At 57.9% G+C, this 24,370-nt stretch overlaps 1 protein-coding gene across 2 annotated transcripts in view; it reads right to left on the reverse strand.

Moving 5' to 3' along the window:
* Positions 1-6: 6 nt before the first annotated feature.
* The window catches only part of LOC115298829 (kazrin), a 107,476-nt gene continuing 83,112 nt past the window's right edge, over positions 7-24,370 (reverse strand). The window contains exons 2-7 of one of the 2 annotated variants that reach the window (XM_029947971.1): positions 17,169-17,305; positions 13,638-13,808; positions 6,650-6,839; positions 4,309-4,439; positions 1,501-1,551; positions 7-241 (exon numbers count right to left, since the gene is read on the reverse strand). In XM_029947971.1, the coding sequence (XP_029803831.1) occupies positions 74-241; positions 1,501-1,551; positions 4,309-4,439; positions 6,650-6,839; positions 13,638-13,808; positions 17,169-17,305 (848 nt within the window). In that variant the 3' untranslated portion in view covers positions 7-73. The remainder of the gene's footprint in view (positions 242-1,500; positions 1,552-4,308; positions 4,440-6,649; positions 6,840-13,637; positions 13,809-17,168; positions 17,306-24,370) is intronic. The other variant, XM_029947972.1, reaches the window with a different exon arrangement.

Genomic DNA, 24,370 nt, shown 5'->3' on the forward strand with positions numbered 1-24,370 from the left:
GCGCCCCCCTCCCCCGCACGCACGTCCACACGCACAGACACGCCTGCGCGCGGCAGGCGCAGGGAGGCGGGTATCACCAGTCCGCGTCCTCCTCTATGTAATAATCAGGGGCGGTACCATCAAAGAGGCCGGGGTCGAGGGACTTCCGCTGCTTCCCTCTGGCGAAGACGCGCGAGATGGAGCCGAATCCCATCTTCTCTTTCTTCTTTTTCCGTTTTTGGTCTTCAAGATCCTCTAGTGACTGAGGAGTCGGGAGGGCGGCGAGGGCAGAGGGAGAAGAACAAAGTCATCTGAGCTGGGTGTGGGGGACAGGGGACGGGCAAGGGTGGGGGCTGCCCCTCCTCGATCTCTCAGAGCCCACTCGGGCTCTCCGGGACAACGGCGGGACCCACCCAAGGCCCCTGTAAGGATATCACAGTGTCCGGTTACACTAACCCTGCAGTGACTGCTAGCTGCTTGCTAACGTTGTACGGTTGCTGTCACTCAAAGTGAGTTTGCCCCCAACCTTGGGGGGGCCTGCGCACTTGGCTCCCGCTTGGCCACAGGTCTTGTCTGCGGGGACACCGCAGCAAGGGTACAAGTTTCCTGTAAAACGGAGTCCACGTAGGAAAGGAGACCCAGGGGAGCCCAGAAAACGAGGGAGGGGGAGACCTGAGCTTTGTACCGGCCAAGAGCAAAGGCCCCGGCCCTTAAGGCCTCGGGCAAGAAGCAGGACTAGAGCCAGGAGTGGAGCTTGGGTTCCAGTCCGAGTTGTATCCCTTCCCATGGACTCTTGGAGCACCCCTTGCCTCTCCGGGCCCAGCTTTCTCATCTGTGATGGAGAGACCACTGTGATGCTGGGGACAGACTCCTGTCTGGGTTAATGGGCCAGAGGGTGGGGTCTGTAGGAGTGTCTTACACAAAGGCATGGGGGAGGGGAGTGTTATTGGTTAGAAAGGCTGAGATTAGCCTAATGGTGCCCAAACACACCAGAATTACCCAAATTCCAGGCCCCATCCCGTACCTGGTGGATCAGAACCTTCAGGGTTAAGGGCCCCAGGAATCTGCATTTGAAAAGTCTTTCCCAGTGGACCCTGATGCAGATGTGCAGTGCACAGACCAGCATCAGGGAACCCCAAGACTAGAGGGCTGATCTCAGAGACCCCTCTTGACTCTCAGTTCGTGTTTTCTCCCTGCAGCCCCTTCCTCACTCTGATGAGAGGTTACTGAAATGTTAAAAATGAATAAAGTTTCCTGCAGCAAGGGGCCCACTCACCAGGGCCGTGGGATGGAGGAGGTGTGATGCACTTAGTGGGCCCACGCACAGGGAAGGGCAGACCAGGTACTGAGCCTGGCGCAGACACCAAGCCTTGACTGACTGTGGTGGTGGCTTAACTCCTCTCTGCCTTGGGTGTCCAAGGATGGAAGGGGGGGGAAGCCAAGGGCCCAGGGAAATGGGAGTGGGGTGTGGTCAAGGTCGGGTAGAGGGAGGGCCCAAATGGCCAGGGGAGGCACACCTACCTGTACAATAGGGTTGTGCAGGTTCTTCTGAACTGGGCCGGGACTGTCGCCCTATAGCCAAAGGAGAGGGAGAAGATGAAACAACAGAGACACAACACATGGGAGCAGAGGTGGCCTGTGGGGTCTTCCGTGGAAGGAAGTCATCTCGTAGGAGCCCACCCCTGCCCGCCCCCAAAGCAGACACTCTAGATGGCTCAACAGTGGCACCTGGGGTTCAGGATGCTGCCTGGCCCAGGGGCCCTGGGGTGCTCTGCCGACTCGGGTCTCTCGACCTCCCAACACCCACTGATCAACAAGTCAGTCCACTGAAGGCTTCTAAGTTCCTGTCCCAGTTGGTCCATCAAGTTGGGACTAGAGGTTGGCCATATTTGGTGCTTTTCATAAAGAAGTAAGTGTTAAAGATGACACAAAAAGAGAATTTCAGGACAGGAAGACCCGGGAGACCCCGTGGCTTTCAATTTCCCCCCACAAACAATTCAGTGCATCTCTTACTTTGCGGAGGGGCAGGCAGGGCTCATGAGCCTGATTTACAGATACAGAAAGGCTCTGGACAATCTCAACAGGATCGAGCTAATGGCAGGCGGAACTAGACCAGATTTGGGACTGTTTCTTCCTGGTCCAACGCTCCTTTCTGTGGGCATGCAAAGGCAGCTGTATGAAAAGCCTTTGCTACAGCCCAGAATCTGGCTGCCCTGACTGGGAGCGGGGGCAAAGATCTTTGGGTTCACAAGTCATTAGTAGAGAGGCCTCTGATGGTTGATTCCAGAATTGCAGGCAAAATATCCATGAAAAAAACAGTATGTCATTTGGGCCAAAGTCTGTCCATCTTCACCAGCTTCCCTGCCCTTGGTCCCCATCTCTGCTCTAAATTAGCAGCCACGGAATAAGAGGGTGGGGAAATCCTTAGTCTGGGCTGTTCTTGCTGGTGCCAGGGCAATGGCCTGAGAACAGAGGGTTACCTGGTGCTTTTTTCTAGGCTCTTCTTGGCTTACCTGTGCGCACATCTGTTGAAATGGGGGGTGAAGGTGGCTGAGGGGAGGAGGTGGGAACGGAACAAAGGGTGGTTTAGTCTTTAGTCCCATCCCAAGGAGTGCAAACAAAACCTATCTGGCGGGCAGCTATGATCGGTCTACTCCGAGTAGGGCCATCTTCGCTAAAGTTACGGAGAAGAGAATGAAGCCGGTGCCCACGGAGATGACTATGCCAACAACTAGCTCATCAGAGCACCCATTTCCTGGCAGCAGGGCCCTGTGATCTTGGAAAGAAAGACACAGGACCTGCAGTTGTAGCTGCCGGGAGGTGCTGAGGCCAAATACAATTCAAGAGGCTTCCAGAGCAGCCTTGCTGAGAATGGCCTTTCCTGCAGCACTCTGGCTGTCGGAGCCCCCATGGGCCCACCACAGGCCGGTGAAATGGGGCCCCTGGGAAGGTCTTCTCATCTGGGGCGTGCATGGCTGCGCTAGGTCTCTGGCCCGTGCTCTCAGAACGAGCCTTGGCTGTGGGTATAGCGGAAGAGCGGTTCCACAGAACCAGAGGACAGATGTCAGAGGCCCTCGCTGTCATTCAAGGCAGCCTCTGTCACAGGACCTAGGGAAGAAGAGGTTGCTTCCTTAAAGCCCCAGTTAAGAAAGAACCCCAGCATTGAGCGGGAGGCAGGCTGGTAGTGACCGTCTCCACAGCCTGCCCTGGCTCCCCACTGTCCCTGTCACCTGGGGAAGGCAACTATTTTAAGTGCAGTCTTAGCTATTTTTGTTAGTTGTCTTTAGCTACTTCTCAGTGTTCTTGCAGACCGGAAAAAACTTTCCATGAGGATTTTTCATCCATAGAAAAATTACTGGTTTTTATACATCGATTTTCAACCAGTACCATTAACGGACTTGGTTGCTGTTGGTTCTGATAGTTTTACGGGTTATTCTCTCGGGGTCCTATCATCGGCACGTAAGTTATTTTGTCCTTCTTTCCTACCATAGTCCCCTCCTTTCTTCCATCAGTCTCGCTAGTTAATAAAACACTACGTGGATTTTTGAGGACGCTTTCTCATGCACTTGGACGCCTAACTCTACTGTGTGTCTTCAGGGCAAGGGCGCCGCCCTCCATATGATCAACCGTGTGACAGAGCAAAACTGTAAAGTGGCCTCCACACCGCGGGTCCAGGGTTTCCTGTTTGACCCCCAAGGTGGCGTCCTCCTGTCCTGGGGAGCTTGACCCACCTCTGTACCCTCCTTGGGATCCAGACTGTCCGGTCCACCAGTCATCAAAAGCCACGTGGCCAGGGACCTGCACTGGTTGGTAGCTGGTGCCCAGGGTGCCATCAAAAAGTGTTTGATTAAATAAGCAAGAGGGAAAAACCAAGAACAACAAATTCGTGGGACAGTGCTCCAGAAGCAGTAGTTGCCCAGACTCCTGGAAATTAAAAACCGAACAAAACCTGGCTCCTTCAGGGACGGAGCACTGAGAGCTGACTCTCCACGGAGTGGAGGGCGCTCTCAGGCCCTGCGGAAGCCCACAGTCCTAGACGCAGCCCCCCTGCGGTAATCCAGGCTGCACAGACCCCGAGCCGACCCAGGCCCGCCTTCCTGTGGGCTTTTCTGGCCCTCCCGGACACAAGGAGCAAAGAGGCCTCCTTCCTTTCTCTCCCCACATCCATCTCTTCTTGCAAAAGGAAAGAACAGAACAGGAAATGCCTTCGCCAGAGTGCTCCCTGGGTGGACGAGAGGAAACAGCGGGTTCGTCTTTGCCCCCCGCCTCCCTCCCCTGCGGTGTCCAGGCAAGGGCCCCCGGCCCAGGCCCTGCTGCTGCTGGCCTTACGTTGCAGAGGGAGTGTGTCCGGTGCCGAGGGGAGTTGATGTCGCTTGGCGTGGACGATCGGTCGCCTTCGGCGGCAGACGCGTCGGAGATGACAGAGGGCTGCCGGGAGTGGCAGGGGCTCACCCTGACCGCTGGAAAGCAGGGACAGCTGGTAAGTGGGGGGTGGAGAGAATGTCCTCACCGGTGCTGCCCTGCAGTGCTGCCCCTAGGCTCCCATTACACAGAGGGGAATGCTGAGGCACAGAGGAGAGACTGTCTAGCTCTTGGCCCTCCATTCCACAGACCCACACACCACCCGAAGGCAGCTGCTGGGGAGCCCCGGCATGGCCCCTGGATCCGATGTGGCCCTCTCCTAACCGCAGGGAAGAAGAAGTTTCCAGGGCCCCTGATGACTGGCCTCACAATAATCTCACCACCTGGATGTTCCCTAGACCTGTCTCAATCCGAACCACTGTCAAGACCAGCTTCCCAAGTGAGAGGCCTAGAGGCCACCACTGGGTTTCCTCTTTCCCTCACATCAGACACCCAGTCATCAGCGCCTCTAAACAACCCCAAATCCGTCCATTTCTGTCCAACTCTGACACAACCCTAAATCCATCCATTTCTCTCCAACCCCAAATCTGTCCACCCCTCTCTAACCCCATATACAACCCCCAAATCCATCCACTTCAACCCAAAACTACCCCAAAATCCATCCACTGCTCTCCAGCCCCAACCTGACCTCAAATACAACTCCCAAATCCATCCACTTCAACCCCAACACTACCCCCAAATCTGTCCACTTCTCTCCAACCCCAACACGACCCCCAAATCCATCCACTTCTCTCCAAACCCACGGCCATCACCCACGCCAAGACCACTGCTGTGTCTCACCTGGAAGCCCACGTAGCCTCCCAGCCTCCACTGAACGGAGTCCTCACTGACTCCCCTCCTCACCCTGCAGCAGGGCCAGGCACCGGGCACCCTGGGGGTAAAACCCCCGAGGCCCAAAGGAATATGGCTCTGGCCACCCTCCCTCCCAGCCTTGGCTCACGTCACACTGGCTTTCTGACAGCCCCTGACCCCGGCCATCTCCCTCCTGCCTCTCTGTCTTGGCTGGTCCTGCTCATCGGGGGGAATTCTCATTCAAGTCTCTGCGCCTGCCCCGAGAGAGGCCTTCGCAGCCGTCCGCTCTCCTCACGTTCTTTTCCCACTAAAGCGCCCGCCTTCTGTCAATTTCACTGCCTGTGCTAATTATAGTCCATAACTGTTCTATTAGCTTCGCCACACTTGGGTGTCTGTCTTCACGCCTACGACGTCAGCTCCGTGAGGGCAGGCATGCCGGGGGTCTTGTCCATGTTGCCCCCAGAGCTCATGGTGCCTGGCACATAGTAGGGGCTTGATCAGCAGTGGTGGAACAGAAGGCTGCGCTCAGAAGGCACAGCCCAGGAGGTGGCCCAAGGCGCCCGGCAGGAGGTTCTCCCGTCTGTAGGCCCTTGGCAGTGGCTGGGGGAAACGCTTTGAGAAGGACCAAGCGCCTACTGTATGTAGGCAGCATGGGAGCAGGGAGTGCGCTGGGCTGTATTATGACAAAGATAGTCCTTACTGCCAGCAGCTATATGGCTAAATGTGGGGGGGTTCCTGGGGGGAGATGGATCGATGGTGGGCTTTGCAGTCGGGGGGGGGTAGGGAGGGTATGATGGCAGCACCTGCGGGCTCCTAAGCCTGGCTGCCAATCCCCGACTTGCATGTGTCACCCAGAGGCAGCCGCTCACACAGGGACAGAGAACAGAGCCAGGCGGGCCGTACACGGCCAGAGGAGTTTGGGGCTTGTATCACTGCCAGCACGTGCAGACGCCGCCCGGAGCGAACACGTGTGACGTCACTTGTGGCCCGCCCACACACCCAGTGACTGCGCAGCCGCTATTCAAGGATCCCAGGAGACCCAGGCTGGAGAATCCGGGTTCCTGCTCCCTAGACACCGTCATTGGTCCGGGGTGGGCATGTGATCCAGGCTGGCCAATCAGAGTCCTCCTTTGGGATTTGCTATAAACCCAGAGGAAGAGCTTACTTGATTTTAAAAGCCCGAAACTGCTGGAGACTCTTCCACTGCCTTGTGGAGACGGCCTAAAGGTGAGGCCACGTGGAGGAGGGAGGTGGAGCTGAGAGATGGAGAGACGGAGAGGCGGAGGCACCCAGATAGCATCAGCTGTGCCTGAAGTCCACCGCTCAGACTTGTCTGTTACACACGCGAGCAGCTGCAGTGTGAAACAAGCGGCACCCCCCCCGCCCCCCCAAAGGCCGGTAGCCTCCTAAGTAGCCCCCACAGCCAGGGCTGGGCGAGGCTGGGGGCAGGACTCACCTTGCCGGTCTGCAGGGTGGGGGGGATGAGAGTGGTAGAGAGTCTGCTGGCTCTGCCGGATGGCTGCAGTTAGCGGGAGGTCCGCCTGCACCACCCACTCCTGGTTGCCGTTGAGCACCGTCTCGCCAGGCATGGCGAGCGAGTGCCGCTTGGGGACGTCCTTGGTCAGCGTTGCTAAGGACTGCTTGGCCTGGAGAGAGGGCCGGGAGACAGGAAAAAGAAACTGGGATCGAGGGGGCACCTCCTGGCCTGTTGCTTGGCCAAGACCCACCGAGGTGAGAAAACCATGGATCCAACCTTGGGACCTGGGCATCGATCGCGTGGCCCATCAGAGTCAAGCACCTGAGTGTCAGGCCTCACCTGAGGGCTCCCTTTGGGGTTACCCCTTAGTTCCTGCTTGCACAAAGGGAGACAGGGGATCCGTGAAAGAGGGGGTCCAAGGACACACTTAATCACCCATTCTTTCGAGTTCTCCAAGGATCAGGTGGGATTTGAATGAGACTGGAGGAAAATCAGTGCTTTGCTTGATTATGCTAACTCCTCCCAAATTCAGCCTGTGAGCTCCCCCTTTACAAGGTGCCCTGTAGTGCAGGCTGGGGACAGGGCCAACCCTCACCCTGGCTCCCAGGAACAAGTCCCGGGGCTGACTCAGGACAGGAGGGACAGTCCAAGATCTCTCAGCCTTGGGTGATCTCCCTGCCATAGTATGCAGGGCTCTCCTGAAGTGATCTCAAGTCACTTGAGGGACAAAATGGGCACATACGAGCCCTGTATTAGTGCATATTCTTTCCATCACGGTCTGTTTCTCTTTCTCAACTGGTTCCCCCATCCGGATCATGCTGGGGCAGAGCAGGGACACTGGGAGGGACCCAAGGGTCTTGAACCGAGCTCTCCAGTGACTGACACCCTGGGAGGTTGCTACAGACAGAGTCACAAGCGCTAGCTTTGCCCCTAATATGAACATGGGCAAAATTTAAAAACCTTATCTGTTCTAGCTCCAGAATGTTCTATGCCTTACCCAAGGCCCCAGACTCTTCCTGGTAGAGCAGGAGCTCTTGGGAAAGAGATTCCAAGCAGAGAAATGGATCGTCGTTGGCCTAAAGCCTGACTGATCAGCTATGGGCACCTGGGCGGCTCTGCTGATTAAGCGTCCAACTTCGGCTCAGGTCATGATTTCACACAGTGTGAGTTTGAACCCATGTCGGACTCGGTGCTGACAGCTCGGAGCCTGGAGCCAGCTTTGGATTCTGTGTCTCTCTGCCCCTCTCCTGTTCACAAACTCTCTCTCTGTCTCTCTCAAAAATAAACATTAAAAATCATTAAATATAAACATAAAAGTCATTTCCTGGCCGCCGGGGCACTTCACCAGGGAGCACATCTGCTTTCCCTCGAGGTCGCGTGCACTTGGCCTCCTGGCCCACCACCCCGGGCACCACTCCATGCGCTAAGCTGCCGCACTCCCTTGCTTCCTCCGGCCCGATCCATCTCGGCTGCCTGGAAGGCGGACCAGGGTTGAGAAACGAGCCCCAGGTCAGGGGGCCATCGTGCCAATTAAGCCTCAGCTCTGCCTTCTCGAGAACATTCGGCGGGAAGCACGGGAAAACCCAAGGCAGGAGGGCCTTTCTGTCCCCACCTGGCGTCTCCGTCTGGGCCTGGGACAGGTCGCCTGCCAGATGCCGCAGCGGTACCTGAGTTCCGACGCACGGGGACCCCTTACAAATGGTCTGCTCGCAACAGAGCTACAACAGAGACAAGAGCTACAAAAAGCGGCCCGTAGAGTCTAATCTAACATACAGGCACTCGTGCACACAGGATCAGCTCCCGCGGCGTCTATGCAGCTTTTCTCTGGCCGACCGCTTCCGCTAAATGCAAGTTAATGCTGAGAGCTCCCCTTGAGCTCTGAGTCCCTTTTCTCTCTGAGCCTCTGCCCTCTCCGGAATACTGTGCACCCAGAGTTTCTAGCTACTGGATATTGGCTCTAACACCCTCTTGTGACAGAAGTGAGCACTGGGTCCAAATTCCGTTTCTACTCTTTAACTTGCTGTGTGACCTTTAGCAAGTTCCTCCGCCCCCCGCAGCTTCAGGGTCCTCCCCAGTAAGATGGGGAACGGAGGGAGAGCACTGCCATGTAGGTAGCACCCCCTGGAGTTGTGGGACGAGGTGGCTTCGGAGTTTGGGCTCGGAAATTGAACTGCCCGGATCTGAGCCTGGCTGTGCCACTTCCTGGAAAGGGGCGAAGGGGTCCTGAGCGAGGTCCCTCCCCACTGTGGGCCATAAAGGTTAGTGACTGTTCAATGTGAAACACCTTCCACCTCGCAAGGAGGAGTCAGACGTGAACGAAGTCCAGTGAAGGTCCAGGACACAGGCTGCACACCTGCATGTTACTGAGGAGGCAGTGAGGGTGGTTGGTGGGATCCTTTATGCCCTAAGACGGGCAGGACCCCACCCCGGGCCTCCCTCTGGATCAGGGCTGATGAAGGCACCTGGCTGCCTGGGAGTCTGCTGTCAGCCTGCAGGTACTCCGTGTTGAGTGAGCCTGGGCCCCTGAGGGATGCTGGGAGCATGGCTCAACGGAACCCTTCATTAGTTTTCAAGGGATTCCTGCTTGTCCCGGGAACGTCTTTGGTGGCCAACAGCTGGGGGGATCCCCCGAGAAAACACCAGCAGGTCTGTGAGCAGGTCTGGCCCGCTGTGCCTGGAGGGCAATGGTCCAGGGCCAGGGGGTGGTGCCAGGGCCAGGGGGTTCCTGAGAGTGAGGGCAGAAGCAGCGCCAATCCAGAGCATGCCCGTTGGGAAAGGAATGGAGACTTGGGCCATCCCCGTCAGCCCCCTGCCTCTCACCCACCCTCACCACGCCTGACTCTCGCCTGGGTCTATGGCAGCTGCCATTTTCACAGATGTGGACACTGAGGCCCAGGCAGGTTGAGAGTGACTTCTGAGGTCACACAGTAACTGACCAGTGGGATGGACCCGGGAATCCATGCCCCCTGTCCTGGCAGGTCTGAGGACAGGATGGGTCTCGGTGCATACCACCGGTCAACGGCAGACACTCACTGGGCATCTGTGTGCACCTGCCCTAGCGTACGGTCACCTCACCACCCCGCAGGAGGAAGGCCTTACAGTCCTGACTTCATACACAAGCAAACTGAGATCCAGAGAGGGTACGTCCCTCGTCAGAGGTCACACAGCCCGAACATGGCAGGACCCAACGGGGACTGTTAGAACCCAGTGGCTAAGAGAGATCCTAAGATTAGACCATCCGACACTCGATGCTTGAGAAACATCGAACTTTGCAGAAGGCTGGCTCTCAGCTGGGGCCAAATCCACCCGCACCTCCCCAGGGAGCCCTGGGAAATGTCTGGAGACTTGTGGTTGTCACAAGGGGGACGTGCCAGAGGCAGCTAGCAGGCGGGAGCCAGGGCGGCTGCTGGCCACCCACCGGCGCATGGGAAGGCCTCACGACAAAGACATATATCGGCCCCAAATGTCAACGGTGCGGAGGGTGAGAAGCCCTGTTTACAGCGTGTGTGGTAAACATAAAAAAGCGTCCTGTTTTGAGAGCCAGCTCATAGAAAACTAGGAGAAAACAAACCAAGCTCCGGGGCGCGGGGAGCAGGACTAGCCTGCCCTTGGGGTGGCCTGTGATCTCGGAGGCTGGCAGGCCCGTCCCCTTACCCTCTTGCCTGAAGCACGGGGCCTCCCTGACTCCCCGCTCTGCCCCCCAACCCGCTGGGCGGCTCTGGGTGAGCCTCCCGCCCTCTGAGCTTGTTTCTGCACCCCTAAAGTGGGCACAGCAGGAACGTGCGCCTCACTGGGGTGACTGCTGATGGGCACGGGCTTCCCTTTTGGGGGAGGGGGTGCAAGCGTTCTGGAACCGAATCGCCTGGTGATGGTCGCACAGCTCTGTGCACATTCTAAAATCCACCGAACTGTGCATCTTGCAAGGATGCGTTTTGTGGTATGTGGATGCTATCTCGATAAAACAACACGTTAAAAAATACATGCATTGGCCCCGCAGGGTGGCGCCTCAAAGCCAATGAGGCCACAGAGGTGAAACCGCGCCAGGAGGGGTGATGTCAGACCGGGCAGGAGTCGTTATCAGGAAGATGCCCTTCTGCAGGGCAGGCGGCCGAGGGGGAGCCTGGGTGCTGCCACCACCAAACCCTAGAGGAGTGAAGCAGGCCCTTCAGAGCAACAGAGGTGCGTGGGGACCGGGAGGGGAGGTGCCCACTCCGGTCGTGGGAGGCGGGTATTTGCCAGCTCAGCTCCTATCTCGCCAGTGGCACCTCAGGGTCACTTAAGAAATTTACTCGTCACCAGTGGCCACAGCTAGGACCCCCAGCTAAGAGGCAACCAAATGACCCAAGATGGGCCATTCTGCTACCCTGCGCTGAATCAGACTTCTTAAAAAAAAAAAAAAAATGGAGGCGAAATTCAAAGGACAAAGGGTTCAGGGTCATGCTGTCCAGCAGGGGGCACTGAGCAGACCACACATATAGAACCCTGGCTCTCCACCCTTGGCAGCTGCTTGGGCTTTTTTTTTTTTTTTAATGTTTATTTATTCTGAGGAGGGGGAGGGGCAGAGAAAGAAGGAGAGAGAATCCCATGCAGGTTCCGCGCTCTCCATGCAGAGCCCGATGTGGGGTTTAGTCCCATGAACTGTGGGATCAGGACCTAGGCTGAAATTGAGTCTGATGCTTCATGGACTGAGCTACGGCGTCCTTTGCAGCGAGCCATTCCTAAGCCTGGCCCTGCAGGCCCCCCGCCCTGCCACCACCCGGCCCCACCAACCAGACCTGCTCCCTGTTGCCGGCACCCCAGGGCGTAAGGCACGTAAGCAGTAAGCACGTACACCGGAGGACAGTGTACATGCACAGGGATGGCGCCCTCCCTCTGGCCCCGGCCTGCGGGCAGGGTGGGGAGGGGAAAGGGGAGGGCTCTGCCTGCAGGGGGCAGCCCTGTAATCCTCCAAACTGAATTTCTGTGGAAGGCACTCAATGGAGGAGGCCTCCCGTCTGGCGCGTACCCCAACAGCGCCAGGTACCCCAACAGCACTGGGGCTGCCTGCTTCTCTGCAAAGCCCCGGCTCTGCTGCCGAGCCCCAGGCACACAAGGGACAGCCGATGTCATACTCTGAGCTGCAAACACTTGCCATAACAGTTCACACCTAGCAGGGGGTCTGATGCTGTCAGAGGCAGCGGCCGGAGCCTGAGCTTTGCTGGCCAGAACGGAAGCAGGGTGAGTCTGGGCATGGGGAAAGTGGCAAGAGGGGTGGTCTGGTTCTTGGTTCCATAAGGTCCCAGAAATCTCCAGAAGGCTTGAGGCCAGTGCTCTGAGGGGAGGAAGACACGTCTGTCCATCCACGGGGCACTGGGAAGGCCTGGGAGGACAGGGGCCTTGCTTTCCCCTGCACCCACTTCCCAGGTCAGCCGCTGGAAAGGTTTGGCACCGGGGACCTGATGGGAAAAGCACTGCCCCCAGAGGGACCTGGCAGGTGCACCTTGTTCCGGCCTGGGCAGTTCTCACCACTCACCACTAGGGGTCGGCATTGGACAGGAGACCCAGGAGGGGCCCAAGGGTCCCATGGTGCAGCCCATGATCCTGAAGGAAGGGAGACCCTTTGAGTCATCACATTATCACTATGTACAGGCACCTGCTGAATGCTTTCCCTGCCTTATTTCATTGGAATCTTCATAAAGGCCCGATGGGGTGTTTGCAATTATCCCTACTTAGACTTGAAACAGGCCCCAAGAGGTAAAGGGTCTTGCCCAAGGCCTCACCGCTGGATTCAAACCCAGAACACGTGGCCATCAGCACACGGGTAGCCAGTACCGGAGCTCGGTGGGAGAACATGGCTTCTAAGAGCTACGTGGGTCTCCCCAGCCCTCACAAGCACCTTGCATACTTCCTTCCAGCCACGGTCGCATTGACACCTGGTGGTTCCAGAGGCCACTTCAGTCCTGGGGCCCCTGGGTGTCCCCCAGACACTTCCTGGGAGGGCAGGGTGCGGTACCAGATGCCCCCATTCTGGTACTGGATAAACGGCACTGAAGCCCAGAGACATTCAGTGAGTGGCCCAACGTCACACAGGGGCAGGCAGACCAGGACTCCAGGGCTCCGGACCCCCCCCCCCCCACCAGGCCCGACCCACCACGTGGGCGCTCTGTCCCCACGTGCAGGCCGGGCACCTCATGGAAAACACAGTGTTTGGAAGTCCTTGGAAGGTTTGTTTTAGAATAGAAAAAAATAACATTTTTTCCTTGACCACCCAAGTAACACATTTTCACTAGAGATGTAAATACAAGGGAAAACAAAGGAACTCAAATCTCTTACCATTCTTCTACCCAGAAAATAACCACTCTTAATTTTTTGGTGCATTTCCTCCCAAATCAAATGTTTTCCTAAACAAATATGTGTATTTTATGTTATTCAAAAAATTTTTTAAATATTTTTATTTTATTTTTGAGAGAATGTGAGCAGGGGAGGGGCAGAGAGTGGGAGACACAGAATCCGAAGTAGGTTCTAGGCTCTGCCGACAGCTCAGAGCCTGCCTTGGGGCTCGAACTCATGGACTATGAGATCATGACCTGAGCTGAAGTCAGCTGCTTAACCGACTAAGCCACCCAGGTGCCCCCCAAACGTGTATTTTAAATAAAAAAGGAGTTCGCTCTCACACTCTGCCGCTCTCAAAAAAAAATTAACATTTAAAAATTTTGTTTTTTTAAATAAAAACGGGCTTGGTTTGTTTGCTGACAGTGGCCCTGGAGCGTGGAGGGGCACATGGCTGCCAGCACCCTGGCCTGCCCCCTGCCGTGGATGAAAGGCTGCGGCCTGGGGTCCTCGGTCAGTGTGAGTGGACAGCAGACCCCGCGCCCCGCCGCACCTGCTCCTCTGCCCTGGGGGCCTCCGTCAAGCCTGCCTGCACACCCCTGTCCCCTGCACTGCGTCCCGGGCGCCCCGGCTGCGTGAAGGTGGGGCGGGGTCTCACCATGGCCAGCTCGGCCTCCAGCTCCTTCATCCGGTTGTCCTTAAGGTCCAGCTGGGAGCGCAGCGCTGTGGCGTGGTCCGTGGCCTCCTTGGCTTGGCGCCGCAGCTCCCACTTCTCCCGCTCCAGCAGGTCCTTCTCCTTCGCCAGGGCTTTGACGGCGTCCTCGCTCTCCTGCGGGGACAGAGCACCAGGGCGTTACGGTGGGGCCGTGGGGACACCCAGAGGGGGCCTGACCCCTGGACCAGGGGAAGGGGAGCACAGGCGCTCCGGCTGAGCCAGATTAGCCGGCAGACTGGACGGAGACAAACCATTAGTAGATGCTCAGTAAATACTGTTTCTATGATAAATGAGCAACTGAGTATGACGGGTAATCGAGTCTCTGTTTCTCCATCTTTAAAAAGGGGGCGGGAGGAGGGTTGATACCACTTGTTTCAAGTTATAAAGATCAAATGACTCCACATGTGGGAAATACGTGGGGTCGGACGGAAGGAAGTCTAGGTCTGTAATGTGTGAAGGGCTTTGTTCTGTTGTTTGGTAACGTGTGTCACAGGGAGAGAGAGACACCCAGGGAGACACCTGCAGCCCAGCTGCTCTGGCCACCACGGGGTCCTGTGGCCCCCCCCTCCCAGGTCACAGCGGATGACGGAGCCGGCCGGGCCCCGCAGCCATCTGAGTGCAGCACCGTCCTCCACCAGCGTGCCGCCAGGAGTCGCTTGCCCTGGGATGCAGAGGGAAGGGCTGTGCAGGGGCTAAGCCAGCAGGCGGGGAAGTCAGGGGGCCTGACGTTCATGGGCAAGAGCCTAGTGTCAGAACAGCAGGTGCCCTTCCCAAGAAGAAGGCCGGCCCATCCAACCAGCAAGGTCTTCCCATTCACCAGACCAGGAGCCATGTTCAAGGTCCCTGTGTGGCCTGGGGCACCTCCTGCCTTGTTCAACAGCCCTGTCTCTGAGAGCCTGACTTCCAGAGGCCCGGAGCCGAGGGCTGCCCCTTTCTCTGGGGCTGTCACAGAGCTGGAGCTAAGGCTTATGGGCTGGGGACAGAGGGAGGTCGGGTCAGGTCCTGGCTTTGCGAGGAGGAGCCACAATGAGGATCCGGCCTGGCGCCCACGTCTGTGCATGGAGACAATCACGCAGGTGCTTCAGGGTGTTATTCTGGGGACTGAATGAGCTAATCCACGTGGAGGGCTCAGCACGGCCCGGGCACACGGCGCATACCCTGCATGAATGTCCTCTCTGAGCGCCCCCCACCCCCGACCACACACTGGAGAACAGCCCCTGGCTCCCTCCAACCCGCTGTCTGTAAGGCTGCCTGATGTTGGCCATTCAACCCGTGTTCATGGCCGCCATCAGCAGGCACGGGCCAGACAAAAAGCCGCATCCGCAGAGCTCACGGAGAAAAGCCCCAAGGCCCGAGCCGTGTGAGCAGGGATGGGCCGCTTCGGTTCGCCGGCATATACCTGGGTCCTAGGGCGGCAGCCTGGCCAATGGCAGCGGATGACAGATGCTGCGGAAGAAATAAACACGTGCGTCTTGGCTGCAGGACAGGCTGCAGAGGCCTTCACGTGTCCGCCCCTGTGCTTGGTGCAAGTAGTCCCCCACTTCTGGGAGGAGGGGGTGCGGGGGACGATCCCTCCAGGGACGTGTCACTGGCACCTGTGCTTTGGGGTCAGGGTCCCCGGGCAGGAGTCTCGGCTCAGTCCACCCTGAGCTGCAGGGCACTGGCCAGGTTCTCCAACCTCCCCAAACCTCACGCACTTCATCTGTGAGGCAGTGACGTCACTACCTCGGTCACCGGTCACAGGTGAGGCTGTGCTCTCACATTCTGGAAGCAAGGAGGCATTCCACTGCTGCGTGGTCCTCCTTTCTCTGTGGGGCGGGTTTGGGTGGGGTCAGTGCAGCAGGTGATGGGCGTGGCCCCCCAGCACCCTCCTGGACGGGGAGCCCCTTCCTGAGCCATGTCCTGGACATCTGCTCCCAGCGCCCAGCCACAGGCCTGGATCACAGAAGGGCCCCAAAAATGAGCGTGTGGAAATGAGTAACTGGTTAAGGACGGTCCCTGAGAATGAGGGCTGCTTACAAAACATTCTTGAATCAGGAGGAAGGTCCCCTAGGACCCTCAGGATCATTTTTGTCTCTGCGTCTCTTTGCAGTCACTGACTGCACTGGTCACGAGCAGACTGAGGGTTCCAGGCTGGGGGGCGGGGGGAAGGCCTCTGGGTGCTTCCGTCTTGGTGAAGACTCTGACGCCCCCTCCCATGATCACATTCCCTGGCAGCAGGAGGGCGGGCTCAGGGGCAACCGACACAGAATGTTCCGGGCACACATCAAGTGTGGTGCCTCAGCGTTGCAGGCAATTCTGTTTAAACCTCACAACTACCCGTGAGGCGGGGAACGCCCATCATCCCTGTGTCACAGATGAGCGAGCCAAGGCCAGAGAAGTAAAAGGCCTTCCCCAGCGCCCCCCACCCCACCCCAAGAGCGTGGCAGAGGCCTCGGTCCTTGCTGGTATCGGAGGTAGGAAAGCAACTGAAACGAAACCCGCCAGGGAGGTTGGAACTACATGGGGGTCAGGGTGGTCGGGCCTCAGATGCCAAGCAGGGAGCGGGGTCCCTCTGCTGGCTTGTGGGGCTCACTGCAGAAGGAGGAGGGGCGCAGGGAGGATGCAGCTTCAGGGGGCCCCAGGCCTGTCCTGGGAGGCGAGGAGGGCAGGATGAAGGCGGCCGGTTGTGACAGCAGCCTGACAGCCCAAGACGCCCCGGGTCAGCCCTTGGCCCCAGTCTGGCCGCCCACCTTGCCGTGAGAACTGGCTCAGCTGGATTACGGAGAGTCCCCAACCCCCAACCCCCTCCAAACTGCACCGTGTGATGGGGAGCGAGCGTTAGGCACAACTTCCTGGGCTCCAAGCCCCCCATCTCTCTGCCGCCCGTGGCCATGCTGACCAGTAGCTCAGAGAAGGGGGGTCCTGCTCCCAGCTGCAGGCGAGGCCCGCGGCAGGCTGAGTGGCAGGGCCAAGGAGGCTGGGACACCTGAGGGTTCCATTAGTCCTGCTCACGGGGACACTTATTTTGTGCATAAAATGCAAGTCTTTTTCTTCTTTTTTTAACCACTTGCAAGATCTTGGAAGAGACAGAACAAAATCAGGACTTGTGGTTTTAGCTTCTCCAAACCAGCTCTAAGTATGCGGCTTTGGGTCACTCCCTGAACCCTTCAAAGCGTCAGTCTTCCGGTCTGTAAAAGGGGTTGGGCCCAACAATGATTAAAGGCCATCACAATGCTGCTATTGCACGGCTGCGCTGGAAGTACAGATTTGTTCCACAGGACAAGGAGGCTTCAGATAGTAAAGTCTGGGGGAGGGGAGGGAGCAGGGGGAGGGGAAGGAGAGGGAGTTGGTGTGTGGAGGCGAGTTGAGGGAGAAAGGAGGGGGAGGGGAGAAAGAGGGGAGGGGAGAAAGGGGAGGGAAGGAAGCGGTGGGGAGGGGGGAGGGGAGGCGGGGGGGGGGGGGGGGGGGGGGGGGGGGGGGGGGCAGGCCCACCTTGCGGTGCTGCTCGTAGTTGCGGATGAAGTCACGCAGCTGCTCCTCACGGCTCTCCAGCGTGGCGTACAGCTGCTGCATCTGGCTCACCAGGTCCGTCTTCTCGCCCTTCAGGCGCTTGCGGTCGGCCTTCATGGCTGTGGGTGGAACAGTGCGTGAGGGCCAGAGACCAGCTGTCCCTCAGCCCCGACGCGGAGCAGGGGCACTGCCTCTATCCTCTTTTTGAGAAAGGAGAAAACCGGGTTCAGAAGGAAGACGTTTCTCTCTCACACACCCTGGTCACTCAGTGGCATTCCCGGGATTCGAACCCCGGCCGGCCGGCTCTCGAGTTCCCCTGTCCTCACCTCTCGGTTTTACTGATCCAACCAGGGCAGCATGTCCCAGATGAGCATCCCTCCCGGCCCTGAAGGGAAGAGGTCTCCAGGGTGAGGGAGCTGGAGGCCCCAGGAGCGCCGGCACCCCAACTCCCTGCCGAAGGAGCCCCTGTGGTCCATTCTGAGCCCCCAGGAAGGCCCAGCCTGGTGTGACAGTCCATCATCTGCCCCATTTCCTCCACGGGAGAAGCACTGGATTAGAAACACGCAGCACAAAACCACACAGAAAGTACACCTACCAGCCAGAAATACAGACACATCCAAGTCCGGCAAAGTGTAAGACTTCTGTGCTTCCAAGGCCACCACAAAGAGAGTAAAAAGATAACCTGGGAGATGGGAGAGTACGTGCAGACCATATGCGTGATGAGGGGCTCATGTGCAGAATATATAAAGAGCTCTTACAAGCCAATAATAAAAAGACGAGCCAAGTAAAAACTAGGCAAAGGATCTGACCAGACATTTCTCCAAGACATGGTCAGTAAGGACACGAAAAGCCTCTTGACATCCTTAGTCCACAGGGACCTTGGTCACAACCACAAGGACACACCCCTTCACTTCCACGAGAACGGCCAAAAAATAAACCAGACAGACTCAAGTGTTGGCGCAGATGTGGGGAAACCAGGGCACCGTGCCCCGTGCCGATGGGGACGGGTGGGAACGGTGCGGCCCCGTGGAAGGCGGTTCTGCAGCAGAGTTGCCCAGGGAGCCGGCAGTCCACGCCCAGCACATGCCCAAGAGAAGGAACACATGTGTCCACACAAACACGTGAACCCAAATGCTTACGGCAGCATGGTTCACAGAAGCCAAAAGGGGAAAAACAACCCAAATGTCCAGCAACTGATGAATGAATTAAAACACCAAAACCCACAGTGTGGCATATTCATCCAACAGAACATTGTTTGACAATGGGAAGGAGTCCCATTTCGCCGTTTCCTGCTCCATCACAGGCGGACCCTGACCCCCCTCTGCTAAGTGTGAGAAGCCAGCTGCCCGCTGTATGGACGGTCTGCCGCAGGGAAATCTATGAAGACAGGAAGTAGGGGAGGGGGGGCGGGGGGGGGGGGGGATGGCGGGGGTGTGTGCGGATGTAGGGGTGGTGTTTGGAGGGCGTGGGGTTTCTGAGATGATGAAAATGTTCTGACACTGACTGTGGTGACAGATAAACAATCTGTGAATACGCTAAAACCCACTGAATTGTACGCTGTAAACGGGTGAACTGCATGATACGTGAATTATATCTTAATAGAGCTCTCTCTCTCTCTCTCTCTCTCTCTCTCTCTCTCTCTCTCTCTCACACACACACAAACACACACACACGCCCACAAGCCCCAAGCAGCCTCCTGGCAGGCAGTGTGCCTTTTTGCTCCCTGCACACGCTCTCTCCTCACACTACTGGCTCCTTGGCAAACAGAGTGACCAATGCTGCGGTCAGGGGGCGCTGTGGCTGCAGAGTGGGCTCCACTGCCCTTCCCCAGGCTCCCCAGAACTGTGTCCTCCCTGGAGAGAACACTGAGCAGAGAGCTGTGGAGACGATACGGAGGACGGCCAAACAACTCCTTGGCTCCAGCAGATTTTAGCCTGAGAAGGCACAGAGTAGTTAAGTCATTTGCCCAAAGTCACACAGCCGTGTCTGACCCCAAAGCCCATGCAGGTGATTATGTGCCTGCCCCTATAGTGCAGCCTCCAAAACCTGGAGGGTCCTGGCCCCATGGCTCGCTGGGGCCTGTGGTACGGGGCAGGCAATGGCTGTGCCACCCCACCTCGTCCTGGACACCCAACTCTGCAAACTCAGCTCCCAATATGGGAGCCTGGGCCACCAGGCGTGACACAAGGACCGGGGGTGCAGGGCTCCTGGCCCAGGGCTTGACACTAGCTGATGTCCTGGCCCTGAGGGGACTTCCTTCATCCTCCTGCCCTTTGCTCCCCCTCCCCCCAACCTGGGTCGCACAGGGACCGTGGGGAGACCCATCAGTGGGGACCCTGGGTCTCGGGTGGCCCTTTAAATTCCAGCTTTCAACGGTTGGACCCATCTTCTTCACAGCAGCTTGGTGGAGCATCTTGGGCCATCAGGCCTGGAGTTCAAGCCTGCAGGGCCGGGGCTGCGACCTTAAGGGTCAATGACGGTACAGGGCAAGCGGGGAGAGAGCTTATCTGCTCTCTCTCCTGTCTGGCTGGGGGTGGCCGGGGGAGGGGTAGGAGGTAGGGGTGTGGGGGGCAGGGCCGTGCTAGTTTTCTGTGAGGGTACAGGTGCCCTAACATGGTGTGAGCATGCTACCCGTGAGCTTCACTTTAAGAAACCCCGACATCTGAAGACACAAGTGGGTCAGAAGGAATCCTCCCGAGGAGCCCGGGGCCCAGCTGCCCCTGAGATCTGGGAGATCTCCACCCTCATTTCTCACTAGATCCTAGATCCTGGCTCCACTCCTGAGATGGAGGTGGGAGGGAGGGAATGTTATCCCATTTATAGGGGAGGAAACTGAGGCCACATGGCCAGGAAATGGCAGCGCTGACTCAGGGTGGGGTGGGGGTTCAGCCTGTCCAGGGGAGTGGCTCCTAGGGGGCTGCGGGGGGAGGCAGCTGACATGGGCAAAGCCACCATTGTGGGACCCTCCACCCCAGGGTTTGAGAAGGTCTCATGGACTCCCCTGGGGGAACATGCCTCTGCCCTTTGGTTGGAAATTAATCCCCTCTGGGCTCCGATTTGCCTCCTTCATTAGCCTTGTCTGGACAGAAACCAAATTCCAGACTTTGCTCTTGGCAACTAGAGGCTCTGGGAGGGATCCCGCCTCCCCCCCTCCTCCCCCGGTTCCCCACAGCACTGCGGGCCTTCCTTCACTTTTACCACACGGCCTTGGAGAGGGGCAACATGGCAGCCTCCATAGGGCTCCCTCCACGCCACCCCTACACCACCATGTGCAGGAGCAGCCACGTGAGCCCCCGTCCTGTCCTCCAGGAGTGGGGTGTGTGCACATGTGTGTCTGTGTGTTAGCGGGAGGGAGCTTAGTGGTGGGGCAGGAAGCTACGCCTCCCCCGTCTGACTGGGGGGCTCCTGAGAGCGAGGGCTGGACCTCCGCCGTCAGATTAGTAGCTCCTCTCCAAGAGGAAACCGAGAGCTCCCGCAAACTAGTGAGGAAGCGTGTTCCGTGTGCCAGGCTCCCTGCTGCTGTCGGTGGACAGGGGCGAACAAGACGCGGCCCCCACCTCGTGGGCAGTTGACAGTGCGACGGAGGGGGCAAACCCCACACAGGCAGAGGACGCTGGAACCCATCCACCCACCTCCTTACCGAGAGGACCCCGATTTGGTCTGTGCCCCGCTAACACGCAGCTCCAGCGGGCCTGAGTCCGTGTGGCCAGCTGTAGCCACTAAGACGCACACAGAAGTCTACCGGGAAAACCCGTTTTCTTTATCTTTTTAAAAAATTTTATTATGTTTTATTTATTTTTGATAGAGACAGAGTACAAGTGGGGGAGGGGCAGAAAGCTGGAGACACAGAATCGGAAGCAGGCTCCAGGCTCCGAGCTGTCAGCACAGAGCCCAACACGGGGCTTGAGCCCATGAACTGTGAGATCACGACATGAGCCGAAGTCGGACGCTTTAACTGACGGAGTCACCCAGGTGCCCCCGTTTTCTTTATAGTACAAGGTCACAGTGATTTTTGGCCTTCTGTGACGTGCACCCCAACGCAATGCTAACAGGCACAGAAGGCGGGCCGTGAGAGGTGCCATAGCCCCCACCATAAAAGGGTTTGCTGCCTGGCTCCTTCACACGAGCTCTCCTCGGGCATCCCTGCTCCACGGATTCTGGGGGGCAGGGGCTGGACCCTGCCAGGCTGAGGACTGAAAACACGAAAGCTGCATCTCTGGGAAAGAATGCCCGGGGCAGATCCCTTAGGAACGGCTTCAGGCCTCTCGGAGCCACTGCAGGGCGGCCCGCCCCGGCTTCTCGGACACACACATGTCCCTAACCCACTCACGAAAACTCCCCGTGGAAGCAGGACCTGGGAGCGGGCGCCTGTGTGCATGTGTGTGTGTGTGTGTGTGTGTGTGTGTGCGTGCGTGTGCACGTCCCCATCGGACTGACTGTCCCCAAGTCTCCAGATGCTGGGTCACCGCCATCAGATGGGGGAGCTCCGTGAAAGGCGTCACTGGCATTGTAAGTCTTCTAAGAAAACAAGATCAGGGGGCACCTGGGGGGCTCCATGGTTAAGTGTCCGACTTCAGCTCTGGTTATCATCTCCTGGTTTGTGAGTTCCAGCCCCACGTCGGGCTCTGTGCTGACAGCTCAGGGCCTAGAGCCTGGTTCAGATTCTGTGTCTCCCTCTCTCTGCCCCTCCCCCCTTATGCTCTCTATCTCTCAAAAATAAATACACATTAAAAAGAAATGAGATCAGCACGACGGGTCCCCAAGAAATAAACTAATTCACATGACTATGAAAATCATGCAGCAGGAAGTTTCCTCCTTCCCTTTGCGGCAGGTCTGCTGGTCTCTCCCCGCCCAAACCGTATTCTGATGCTCTCCCAACGGTGCTAATGCAGGACGGGGTCCGTGACACCTGACCTTCCCTCTCGGGGACCAGCATTCTGCCTCGGCCCAAAGCCCCCCAGCGCTCACTGCACCTCCCCAGGCATCCGGCGTCACCCAGGCGTGTCCCGCTCCAGGAGCCAGGCCACCGGAGCCACTGTCATGGCGACGGGTGATGTCGGGCCTGGCGGGCCCTGCGGGATCACGGAGGGAGACCAGCTCAGCTCCCGGGAATGTGGGGATTCTGAGGCTGGGAGGGAGGGCATGGGGGTGGGGTGGGGAGGGACTTGTTTTCCTAACTCAGAGGAGGCCGAGTGCATGCGTGAGAGACATGGTGACCAGGGGCTGGGCGGCAGCTTCGTGAAGACAAGCATCTCTGGGGTGTCATCCTCTCCACCTTTTCCGTAGCAGACCCCTTCTTCCTCTCCTGCTCAGGGGACCACGGACTTCACAGACCTCAGCGCCGCTGCACACGCACCGCTGAGAGGGGGAGGACCAGGCCCTGAGGACCCGGACAGGCTAGTTCTTGGCTTCTGAGCCTCTAGGGGCTGTGTGCTGGGATTTCACGGGGCATTTGAGCACCGGGGCATTTCTGCTTACCCACCAAGGCAGGGTGTGCAGGACAGCCTTGCTGGGGAGGGAGGGACCGGGCTCCCAGCCCTCCCCCCGCTGAGCCTGAACCCGTGTCCCGGGCGTGAGTGTTCTGGATGGACTCTCTGAGCTTCCTCTGGCTTTTGAGGGCCTAGTGGGCATCGCCTCCACCACAGCCCCTGCAGACGTGTCCAGGGCCTTGACCAAGGCTATGTGGCAGCGCAAAATGGGCATCAGTCTGGCGTCAGAGGATTTGGGTTCTGTCCTTGGCTCTGAGCCTGAGCAGGTGACCACCCTCCCCCAAGCCTCGACTTCCTAGGCGTTAAAACGGTTCCCATGTGCCAGGCAGGCACTGCTCTAAGCCCCCAAGGTGTTTTTGTCACTCGACTGCCCCAACCACTGTATGGTGTCGTCCACATCACAGCACGAGGTGGCAGGCCCCCAGGGGGTCTGAGGAACCTGGTCAGGTGGTGAGCGGCAGTGGCCCCACCTGCCCGTCTGGCCCCAGCACCCACCTGCACTCCCTCCCACTCTGGTCCTCTGCTGCCTCCGACATCACCAACCCCAACCAACCCGCGCCCCCTCCAGTCCCGCTGGCCTCATCTGCTCCTCAGGACCCTGTGCAGGGGTGTGTGTGTGTGTGGAGGGGAGGAGGCACTGCTTTATGCAGGAGGAAACTGAGGTTTGAAGGGTTATTTACTCGCCAAGACCCTCATAGCTCAAGGATTCCTGGGCTTGCATCTCTGACATCTGACCTCGAACCCCTCACACTTAACCTACTGTGAAAGCATGTCGCTGTAAACAGCAGGACCTGCATCGATGCACAAAACCACTGGATGACCCAAAAACCTGCACCAGACACTGTTTCTGCAGCTGTTTTATGGTCCCATGGGGACCTTCTGAGGTTTTCATTAAAGGAGGTTTGACATTCTTGGGTGCACTCTGCGACTGCCCCATGGCTGCTGGTGGCGTGTGTGTGTGCGCGTGTGTGCATCATGTGTGTGTGTATCGTGTGTGTGTGCATGCAAGCCCCAGCTCTCAGGGAATCCTCCCCCAGCCCCCATCCACCACTGCCCAAGACACAACAGTCTCATTCCATGCAGTCAAATTTCCCATTCGTCCGACCTCAGAAGGCTACAGGGCCTGGTTCTGGATGGTTCCAAACCACGAGGCCTTATGAAAACGTCCAGCCCCGTCAGTGTCCGCCGTCCTCCCCTCAAAGAGGCTCTAAGGAAGGTGGGGGCGGTGATGGGCAGGTAAACCGCAGCCCATGTATGACAATCCCAGCCATCGCCAGCAGGGGGCCCCCCTTTCTTTTCCATTCAACATTCCCAACCCATTGAGCCTTCAGCACCCACAGAATCTGGGGAAGGAGGGCAGGTGGGCAGGAGCCACAAGGGCTAGCAAATCACTCTGAAAAGACACACCCACCAAAATGCTCTTCCAAATAGGTCACGGGAACAGAAGGCACAGCACTGGGAATATAGTTGACAGAACTGTCAGAGCGCTGTGTGGGAGCTACACTGTGTGTGAGCTCTGCCTAACCTTGAGTAGTGGAATCGCTACGTTGTCCACCTGAAGCTGATCGGACCACCCTCGGAAGCAAAATGTTCTAAATGAGAACATTTAAGAAAAAGAAAGTAGCAAAAAAGCTCTTTCAGCTCAACTTCCCTTTACAGATGGGGAAACTGAGGCCCAGAGAGGGAAAGAGGATA

The sequence above is a fragment of the Suricata suricatta genome, chromosome 8, assembly GCF_006229205.1.
Source record: "Suricata suricatta isolate VVHF042 chromosome 8, meerkat_22Aug2017_6uvM2_HiC, whole genome shotgun sequence".
Taxonomy (NCBI): domain Eukaryota; kingdom Metazoa; phylum Chordata; class Mammalia; order Carnivora; family Herpestidae; genus Suricata; species Suricata suricatta.